The following is a 10,585-nucleotide window of genomic DNA, read 5'->3' as shown; positions in this document are numbered from 1 at the left end:
CTCTGTGGGCAGCGAATCCAGTGTGAAATGATTTGACCTCACTGGCTGCTTCCTCCTCTCTCCCTCCTCTCTCTGGCATTTCACATATTCTCACTTTTACCCTTTCTGATTTTATGACAGCACTTTTTACGACCCCCCCAAAAGTGAGAGAAATGCACACCGAAGACAGTTTCACTCCACGTGAAACTGAGATTTGTTTGGTTGTGATTTATTAGAAAAAGTCGCCAACACATGTTGCATATACTTTACATTTTTTGTGTTGCAGTTTACTCTTAAGATCATCTGTTTTAGTCAGTGAGTCAGGAAACATCAAGGGTAGCCCCTCTTTTTACAAACGAGCCACAGGTTCAGGGTCTCCGGTTGCAGCAAAGCGCTAATTCAGGGGGCAAATGAGTCTAAACGGAGGCACATGATAGGGAAGACGGCCTGGAATGATGTAAGGCGATAGATGGAGCGACACGTGAGAGGAGGGGTCAAAGGGCATCGGTTCTTCTTAGAGTAGACTCCAGGTTGAGGCGCTGCTAACCTAATTAGATTGTCCTGGTTGAATCCAGGTTTATTTTTAAAATATTACTCACAATAAACATGATAAGTTCAGAACAGTCAAAGATTATATATTCTAACTTGTTTTTACTACTAATTATAAAACTAGATGCAGTTGAAGGTAGATTCATACTTCCAAAAGTTCATATATTCTTTGAAGATATCAGACTAAAGCATGGTGTTGAATTAGGGCCGTTAGAGATAGAAAAAAAAAGGAAAAGTATGTCTGGCAAAAAACTCAGAAATTTTTAACTTAATTTTAGAATTTTTCTAGAAGAAACAATGAGATTTCTGGAAAAAAAGAAAGTGATTTTTTTTTTTTTAGATTCATTCCCAAAATTTTCTAGAAAGAAACTTATAAATTTCTGAGTTTGAAAATTCCAAAATTTGCTTAAAAAACTCAGAAATTTTGAGATGAATCTCAGAAAATTTCTTGAAAAATCTTAGACATTTTTAAGTTACAAAAGGTGAAAACTTTTCATTTTTCAAACTCAGAAATTTCCAAGTTAAGAGATAAATCCAAAACATTCAGAGTTTTTTTCTAGCATATATTTTTGCTTTTGAATCTCAGAAATGTCTAGGTTTCTTTAGAGACAATTTTTGAGAATAATTTCATAATTTCAAAATTTTTCTTGTGGGTATAAAAAGAAACTTTATCTACTAAAACATGAATAGTATAAACGGCTGCACAGTGGTGCAGTTGGTAGAGCTGTTACCTTGCAGCAAGAAGGTTCTGGGTTTGATTCCGGACATGTATTTTATTACATCAGTCTTTTCTGAAGCTGTTTTCTGAGGACAACAGTCTGATTTTAACCCCTGGTGCTGATGAATGCTGCTGCAGAAAACCTGCAGAACGTGTTAATCATGACCTGAACCTGTGAACATGCTGCTGCGTCCGCCGAGTCTCACAGCATCATAGCAGCTCATTGCAAGCATGTTTGATATTGTGTGAGAAAAGTGTTAATTTGAGAACTCCAGTGTTTAGTTTCAACGCTGCCATGTCTAACTTCTCCACTTCCCGTCTCCTGCTGAGCTTTAAAAGCACGCGTTGATATATTATTAGGTCATGTTTTTACAGTCTTTTCAGCAGCTGTTTGCATTTAACATTTATTTAACCAGATATGTCTCCATGAGATTAAAAAGCCGTTTTTCAAGAGAGACCTGATCAGGCATGGCAGCAGCACTACAAATCAAAGATACACACATCAGCAACAATTTGGATAACAAAGGAAAAGTATCTAAAACATTTGTAAAAAGAGAAAACAGAAGGAACTGATATTTTCAAAAACATTTAGATTCAGAACAATAGAAAGATGCATTCAATTAAAGATGTCGGTTTGGCAGTGAGATTAAACAATATAAATGTGTTTTTGCTCTTCATGATGAAGTGATATGAAGTTGTTTTGTTGAAATATGTAATCTGAGCTGAATAACTAGTTTTGTTTTAATGTATTTTTATGGTATAAGTTTATACTTTGTTCTGCTCATTTTCATTCAAGATTTATTTTAGTTGTTACATGTACTTATATTTATTATTGAGTGAATTAAGCAGTCAAAGCATTTACAAAAACATACCTAATTTACAAACTGATTAAAAGAGGCCTTAAATACATTAAAAGAAAAAAACTTCCTTCAATTTTCAGTCGTTCTGCAGTTGATTCCAGTTGGAGGGAGGATCTGAAAATTACAGAAAATTATCTCATAAAAACAATTATGAACTGGAGATTTGGGAGGAATAAACCCAAGATGGATTTGTAAATAAAATAATACCAGTGGCAAAATATACAGGTGGCACACTGCAAAGACCCAAAATCTTACCAACTATTTTTGGCCTAGTTTCTAATGCAAATATCTACTTCAAATAAGACAGAACTAGCTTATAAGTATCTTTTCAGCAAGAAATATGAGCTTGTTTTCAGTAAATAATTCCTTAATATTGATGAAAAACTTCAGTCTTTATTGGCAGATAAATTTACTTATAAATTAAGTAAATTTATAAGTAAATAAAGACGTTTTTTCCATGTTAAAATAAAATTTATCTGCTAGTGGAACTAGAACTGGGTTGCTAGGTTACGGGCTGGGCTTTGTTGGCGTTGCTAGGTAACAGCGCAAGTGGAACTAATACTTTTCCATCAATATCAAGGAGTAATTTACTGAAAACAAGCTTCTGTATCTTGCTGATGAGTTACTTCAATTAGTAATTGAACTGTACCAACATATTTTCAATAGAAACTAGACAGAAAAAAACTTTGTAATATTGTGTGTTTTTGCTGTGTATTTGCCGGGTAACAACTGGAGCATTTCCATGTGGAACCGTTCTGATGTTGGTGATTGAAAACACGGGGAAAAAATGTCATCAAATGACAAAGACAGATGACAGAAAGGAACCATGTGAAGAGCTGCAACAGGATTGATTTACGAGGAGCTGGCACATCCTTAGCATAGCCAGAGGGAACAAGTGGTGCCGACTAGTGATAATATCAGAGGTAGCTGTAGAAAGAGCCAACCTTCAGTCACAGCGAGGGAAGGGCACCGTCTAGATGCACTAGATAGTTCAGGTTAGACTTGTGGTTTAAAACGACGTCATAATTTGGGTGTTGCTGAGTTTGACACTAGACATCTTGCTAGGTGTGAATTTCACATCAGGGTTTAGGACAACATGGTGCATGCAGACGGCCCTGTGTACTGTGCTGGTTGGTTCCCAAGACTGTTATTCAATGGCTTCAACTTGAACATCATCAACCCTTTAAAGCTGCAGGATGTAACTTTAAAAAATATGTTTTGTACATATTTGTTAAAACTGTCATGTTGTGACGGTATGAGACAGATAATCTGTAAAAAAAAATTTATTTCCTCCACCTCCTTCCTGTGCTACTATTACCACCTGAAGAAATGTACCACTCCTGGACAGAAACAACCAATCAGAGCCAGGAGGCGGGTCTTAGTGCTGTCAATCAATGCTACTGAATGTGCTAAGGATGGAGAAACAACTTATCGTTCCAGGAAAACTGTTTATCTGCCGTCATTGGTGGCTCTGCTAACTAGCCTTAGCATTGGTGGCAGGCTGTGTTGTGGTGAACCAGCTGTAGAATAACAAACAAGTGATTGACAGCGCTAAGACCAGCCTCCTGGCTCTGATTGGTTGTTTCTGACTGGGTGGTGTATTTCAGTAGTTAGTACTGGGAGCATTTTTTTCACAGATTATCTGTCTTAACTGTTTTGGTCAACAATACGAGTTCTTAACCTACAAAATTAGATTTGATCTTTACCAACAATGTTCAACATAACCAACACTGACAGAAGTTAAAGCTGCACTGTGTTAGTTTAAAGAAATAAAAGCAGATAATTTATGTCATTCGTTTCACCAAATAAGCAGAACTATCTCCTTCAAACCCACTTTCAGATTTCAAAAACAAAACAAAACAAACAAACAAACAAAAATCTCAACCAAGAAATTATATTTTAGACATCTGATGCAACATGTTAAGTCTGAACAGATTAAACTACAACTAGATCCAACAGAAAGTCCAGTTTTCCATCATTTTATTTGATTAATTACGGTTGCAGCAGACAAACTGCAGGGCTTGTGGAAAAGAGAAGTTTAACATTTTAATACATTCTTATATCACAGCCACAGGCACAGAACAACAAAGACAATAACTAGATTGAAATCAGTAGAAAAAATGTGAATGAAGGCATGCTGCTGCCCTGATGGGGAACAAAAAGTTGAACTAACTCAAAAAGTCTCCTGAGGTTTAAGGATGGCATGAATGGATTAGTTTACTTACAAAAACACAGTGTTACACACTTAAAAAAAAGTCCTGTTTACGAGTTGAGTGTAAAAGATTACAATGGATGATTGTAATCTTTCATTGTAATCTGTGACTGAAGTTTTCAGGATTCCAGACGATCAACAAATACTGAGTTCACTCGTTTCACAAAGTCTGATTTGCTTTTGAAAAATATTACAGTGCCCACGCTTTGGTCTGTTCATTAATCTGAAATGCTCAACAAGAAGCATCTAAAATGAACAGCAATGCTAAATACGGAGAATTCGCCTACTAATTGTTTGTCATTGTAATTCTGCAGTTAGTGGCTCCTCCAGAAATTTTTCAAAGGGAAAATGTTACAGGGGCCCACCTAATGAAATAAAAGAACATTATTTATTTATTAAGTTTAACAATTATGTCTTCATTAAAGAAGATGTCTTTTTAAGACATAAACATGACTCTTTGAGGAGGCCAGTATTTTTCAAGAGGGGGCCATGGCCCCCCCGGTCCACCTCTGAGGGTCGCCACTGTTCCAGTTGTTTTCAGATGCAACTCCTATTACCAACCTTAATAAACAATACCTGAATGAGACTAAACAGCTCCCTTTAGCGTATTTCTGTTTTGTTTCGCAGGACTTTGGAGGTGGTGAATGTGGCTTAAAGGGGTGCTGTCCCTTTAAGCCTCTGCTTTATTTCATATTGCTGTAGTTTGGTTGTTTCGTGCTCACTATGAATGATTTTAAATCATTTTCAATAGTTTCCAGTAAGAAAATGTGATTGTATAACTGATTTGATGGGTATAATAAAAATAGAGTTTAAACATCAGCAAAAAATGTACAATTAAACGAGAACATTTTTGTGAGTATTTACCTGCATAATGAATGAATCTCCAAACTAAAAGACTAAACAAAACTCTAGGTACAGTACAGCTGAAATAGATTTTTTTCTAGGTGTGAAGAGACAAAAAGAGCTCAAATAAAGTCGTTTTAGAGCTGGTGGATGCGTCTCTAAGCTTTCAGTCACAGTGAGAGGTGCCATCACAGTCTGCAGGTGATCAATTCCCAAAAGCCCACATTACATGAGCAGATGAGGTGAAAGTGGCAGATAAAAGAAATAATTAGGGTGCACCAATAGGAGTTCTCTGGCTGATCACCGATCTTTGAAACATCTGACCTGCCAATTCCAATTTTTTCCAATGCCAATTTTTTTTTCTCAACTGCTGCGAAAAACAGCAAGAAAGCTGCTAAGTTGACAGTGGGGTGACTGTCAAACCTCTCTCACTGCAGAGCAGAAGAGGGAAGTCGTTGATTATTGACCTTTGTAAAGTTACATAAGATCAGTGGATAAAATCGGCTTCACATATAAGTATCGGTCGATCACTTATCTCTCAAAATGAAAGAAATCAGCAAAGATAAACTGGCTGGCTGATAAATCGGTGCACCCCTAACAGAAAATGTTTTGCTTAATTAAAAAATGTTCATATCAGAAAAGAACAAAAATGTAAAATATCAAAACAAATAGCTGCTCACAGCTTCATTAGCCGTTACAAGTGAGTTACTGATGTTTTAAAAAATCATTTTACACATCAAAAATTTACAGCCTACCAGCCACTACACAGACAGGCTGCTGAAAGTAAATCATATATTCCTTATATTGAACAAAAATCACCCTAACAACTTAGGTAAGTGTGTGTGTGTGTGTGTGTTTGTTAGTGAGGTGGCGAGGGGGGATGAGGTGGCGGTGGTGGAGGCGGAGGAGGAGGGAAGTCAACATAGGGGACAGAGTTTGGATGCCAGAAAGACGGGGAGAAAGATGGGTTGAAAAACGCTGGAGGAGGAAGATGAGGAGGAGGGTAGAGGGGGAAGCTGGGTGGAGCGAAAGGGTGGTGATGATGATGATGAGGAGGAGGAAGATAAGAGGAGTGGGAAGCAAAGTATGCAGGAGGAATGTCCGTGTGTCCAGGTGGAGGGTAGGAGTGGGCGGATGGCGGCAGCGCGTTTCTCGGGTGCTGATGTCGGACTCGGGTTCTGGCATGTCGGGGCTGGGGAGCCCGGCGGTCGTGGTTCTGCTGCTGACTGGATTTATCTGAACGAGAGGAAGAAATGTAAAAAGTTTTCACTTTTAGGCCTTTTTAAAAATAGATTTATGTAAGGTTTGTCACCTTTTCCCATCTTTTGGGTATTTATCTAAATGTAAATATTTATAAAATCAAGTGGAATAGTTTTACTTTTCAAAATAAAGTACCTCATTTATAAGCCTGGCACAATAAGCAATTAATCACATGACAAATTAACTTCCATTCTGATGATTCATGTTTTTTGAAGGGTGATTCCGTTTACAGAAATCATAACATATTTTATACATAGTTTTGTTTGTGTGTGGTTTTTATTTATTGCTTTTGGTTGTTGTGTTTTATTTTGAATATTTAAAATTGAAGTTTATTAGTTTTAGAGAGGGCAAACCTGCATCATTCTTCCAGGAAGCATTATCACATATTACAGCAAATAGTCTCAAAATGACAATGCTATAATTTATCGCAATAATTTCTAGCAAAATTGTGACAGTCCAACTCATATATGTTTTCTTTTTTTTAAATTTTTGCATAAGAGCACAAAAACAGTTCCTCCTTTTGCAAAGTAAATGTGATTTAGATGCGAACTGGCATGAAATATGCATCTTTGCTGCATATTTTATAAATAGTTTTGTTTTTTAATATCTGCAATCATCACTGCAATATCAGTATGTGAAACATTAGAATAGAAAAACACGGCTTGGAAACATTTTTTTTAAATAAAACTCCTGGTTTTATGAAAACATATAAAAGTTAAACGAACGACGACACCAAAACTGTCAAAGTGAAAAATGAGGAGATAAGTTTCTCCGACATCATATGACAGAGTTCATATGATATATAAAAGTTTTTCATAAGTTTGTGGGAGTACCTGCGCAGCCATTTTCCTTCCTTTTGCTGCTCCTTATTTTTCTTTTTGCCTCCTGCTCCTTCTCATCATCGCTGTAATCCAAAGCCTGGAGGAGACGAAGAAAAAGAAGAGAAACTACTGAAGGCTCTGCTAACATGTGTACCTCATTGTTTATTTTTCTACATTCACAGTTACATTATATCATCTTTGCAAAAAAAAACCAAAATCTAATTTAGATATTTATAAATATAAACAGAGATTCAAAGGTTTGGTTACTGCCAGGTAAAGCAGCTTTTCTAAACCCAGAAAGCCACAGAAACTGATCCTAACATGAGCTGTGATTACCTCTTCTGGTGGCTCATCATCATTCTTCCAGGAAGCATCAGATCCTTTTAAACTGTGGAAAGCAACATTATTTTGTAACACACAGAGTTTTCTACATAGGTAATCATTTGCTGGACAGAAGGTGGAGGGGTGTCCTTACAGTTTGAGCTGCTGCATCAGGATGTACTCTGTGTACTCTTTAAGTGCTGGAGCAAAATAAACAGTCGATCCCTCCGTCAGGCCTTTGCTGCTGATCTGATCTGAAGAGTTAAAGCGCAGAACGTACAAAGGACTGCACACAGGGCCGAACACCTCAAACACCTAAAACACACCAGCAGACCGTTATCAGCACGCTGGAAGCATCAGATTTAAATTCAGTCTGACTTCATGTTCTCACCTTTCCCACAGCCACCCTGTCGGACCTGAACAGGATGCTGTCCTCGTTCAGAGCGGGCATGTTCTTCAGGGACTGGATAATAACTGAGAGGACAAACTCAGAGTTAAACAACGGAGCGGTTCTGAGGATGCGTTGATCAGCAGGGAGTCCACTCACCGAGCTGCTGGACGATACTGGAGACTGTTCCCACCGGCTGCAGCTCGGCTTCCTCCGGTAAGCTCACACTGACTTCCTCCACAGCTGGAAGCTCCTGCACACAAACGGGAACGTCTAACAAATGATCTAATATAGCTAATAACACACCGGCTTAAGTTTTCCAACAATATTCCCTTAAAATTGATGTGACACAATATTAACACAGCAAAAGAATAAAATTCTACCAAGTATTTTAGGTTTAGTTTTTAGTGCAAATGTCTTAGCAAACTTGAAACATGAAAGCTAACTTACAAATAACCATGTCATCGTTATATCAGGTACTTATATACACACTGTGGTAACTATTAACGACCGTTAAAATCAAACACAAAAACTTCTCAACTTTATAAAACACAAACTGACCTCAAGTAAGACTTCATCTCTAGCTTTGATAGGGGCTGGTTGGCTGAAGCCTTCATCAACATCCTCAAACACCGGGGCAGGGGAGGAAGAGGAGGATGACGAAGAAGAGGAGGATGAGGAAGAAGATGAAGAACTGTCACTAGTAAAGGGAAGAGACAAAATATTAGAATTGGTTTTCTTTGCAGTTTCTAGTGTCGAATCCAAAAACTGTCAGTGCAAATGATCAGCAATACACTGCAAAAACACAAACTCTTATCAAGTAAAAAAAACTTATAAGTAACCTTTAAGCAAGATACAGGGGTTTGTTTTAAGTCAATATTAATGAAAAAGTACCAGCTCCATTGGCAGATTATTTAACAAGACATTTTCCCATGTTAGAAGTGAAATAATCTGCCAATGGAACTGGAACGTTTTCATCAATATGGAATTATTTACTTAAAACAAGCTCCTATAGCTTGCTGAAAAGTCACTTTTAAGTTAGTTCTGTCTTATTTAGATTGTAGCAAGATACATTCACTAGACTCTAAACCAGAAATACTTAATATTTTGTGTTTTTGCAGTGCATTGTGTGTGTTTGAGTGTAAACACCTGTCTGAATCTTCAGAGTCCTCAACCACACAGCCAGCCTCACATACAAAGCTCACAGGGAGCGTTGCTGCTGATGCGGCTGTCTGGACAGCTCCGTCTGCCTTCGTGTGCGTGTTCGCTGGTGTGGTATCGTCTCGGGTCACAGAAACATCCTCTGCGTGCGTTACCATGGCGACCTTCACCTCCTTCCCCTGGTTTTCTGATGGCAGGTTGTGATCGTTCATCTCTGGCAGATGTGATGTTGAAGTGTCTGTGTGGGCAGACTTGTTTGAGTCCTCATTCTCACACCCAGACCCCAAAGGGAGCCCATCTGTTTCCTCTGCCTGTGTTGGGATGCCATCCTCTCTGGTCACAAGGAGATTTTCTAGCTGAGTTGTCATGGTGACCTCCATCTCTTCTGCATCCTCCATCGGTGGCAGGTTCTGTTTATCATCATCTGGAGAGCTTCTGTCCATCTGAGAAGCCAATTAAAGTGTTTCCAAGGAGATTACGTCACTCTGCATGACAGAATATGACATAAAGTGGCTGTAACATAAAACTCTTTATACGAATGAAATATGAACTTCTTATGGTCTGAGGCATCACATATATATATATATATATATATATATATATATATATATATATATATATATATATTTGAAACTGTATAAGAAAACAAAAATATAATTTATTGGCCAAATATGAAAATAAGGGTAAAATATTGTACAGACAGGGCAACTTTAAAAGATAAGATTAAAAACATAATAATACTAAAACGTTATTAAAAATAGCCGTTTTTTCTGTACGGTTATTATTAAAAATAAAAATATAAACTATGAACAAGGCAAACATTTTTGAACATATAGACTACGTCAAATGCTAGTTTACATTTACACGATAAGTTCAGAGCAAAACTATTTCGAGTGAAAATAAAATAACTGCCGTTAATAAAATGTCAGCGTGTTAATATACCAGCATCCAAACTTAGCTCCGTGAGCTAACAGGCTAATGCTAATCGTGTTGTTTTTAAACTCGCGCGCGTTCATTGAACCAGCACGAGCTCAAAAAAGCTCTCGTTAACGCGATAAACACAGAGCTAACACTGTAACACCGGCTCTGTTTACAATAAAACCTTTCTGTATAATACCTGTCTGAGGAGAAGTTACGTCCACGTTGAGAACACGCGCACAGGTTTGGAAAATCACTCATACAACTTCCTGTACTCACTTTCAAAATAAAACTGAATGATTGATTTAAAAAAAAAACCCTAAAGATAAACACATGTTGGAAGAAAATACAATGAAAACATAAAGAACTGGGTAAAACTAAAAAAAAGATACAACTGCTTGTTATTAGGTTGTCTTTGTCACGGGTGTCTGTTGCACGGCGTGGGGGGAATTTAACTTAAAGAAGCGCTAAAACGTTTAGATAATTTCAGTTCTTTTTAAAAAGATAGACGTGATGTAAAGTAGTGAGGAATATATACAAATATAACAGAACTCT

At 37.4% G+C, this 10,585-nt stretch overlaps 1 protein-coding gene across 2 annotated transcripts; it reads right to left on the bottom strand.

The window, feature by feature from the left end:
* Positions 1-4,069: 4,069 nt before the first annotated feature.
* naf1 (nuclear assembly factor 1 homolog (S. cerevisiae)) lies at positions 4,070-10,321 on the bottom strand. 2 transcript variants are annotated; one of them, XM_008419335.3, is made up of 9 exons: positions 10,230-10,321; positions 9,101-9,597; positions 8,513-8,651; positions 8,111-8,204; positions 7,955-8,037; positions 7,718-7,878; positions 7,579-7,630; positions 7,255-7,339; positions 4,070-6,397 (listed from the first exon to the last, which is right to left on the bottom strand). In XM_008419335.3, the coding sequence occupies exons 2-9, from the start codon at positions 9,553-9,555 to the stop codon at positions 6,021-6,023; spliced, it is 1,446 nt and encodes a 481-aa protein (XP_008417557.1). In that variant the 5' UTR covers positions 9,556-9,597; positions 10,230-10,321; the 3' UTR covers positions 4,070-6,020. The 2 variants fall into 2 exon arrangements, with proteins under 2 accessions (XP_008417557.1, XP_008417571.1); XM_008419349.3 differs by having other exon boundaries at positions 9,101-9,555; positions 10,230-10,303.
* Between the last annotated feature and the right edge of the window lie 264 nt (positions 10,322-10,585).

The sequence above is a fragment of the Poecilia reticulata genome, chromosome 1, assembly GCF_904066995.2.
Source record: "Poecilia reticulata chromosome 1, P_reticulata-male-v2, whole genome shotgun sequence".
NCBI classification, from domain to species: domain Eukaryota; kingdom Metazoa; phylum Chordata; class Actinopteri; order Cyprinodontiformes; family Poeciliidae; genus Poecilia; species Poecilia reticulata.
The sequence above is the reverse complement of the archived record's forward strand: the minus strand, read 5'-3'. Positions and strand labels throughout refer to the sequence as shown.

Coding starts and splice junctions, on each gene's coding strand:
- naf1 (XM_008419335.3), bottom strand. CDS start 9,555: ATGGACAGAAGCTCTCCAGATGATGATAAACAGAACCTGCCACCGATG. Junction 7,631..7,717: donor CTGATGCAGCAGCTCAAACT/GTAAGGACACCC, acceptor TGCTTTCCACAG/TTTAAAAGGATCTGATGCTT. Junction 6,398..7,254: donor GAAGGAAAATGGCTGCGCAG/GTACTCCCACAA, acceptor CCTCTCGTTCAG/ATAAATCCAGTCAGCAGCAG.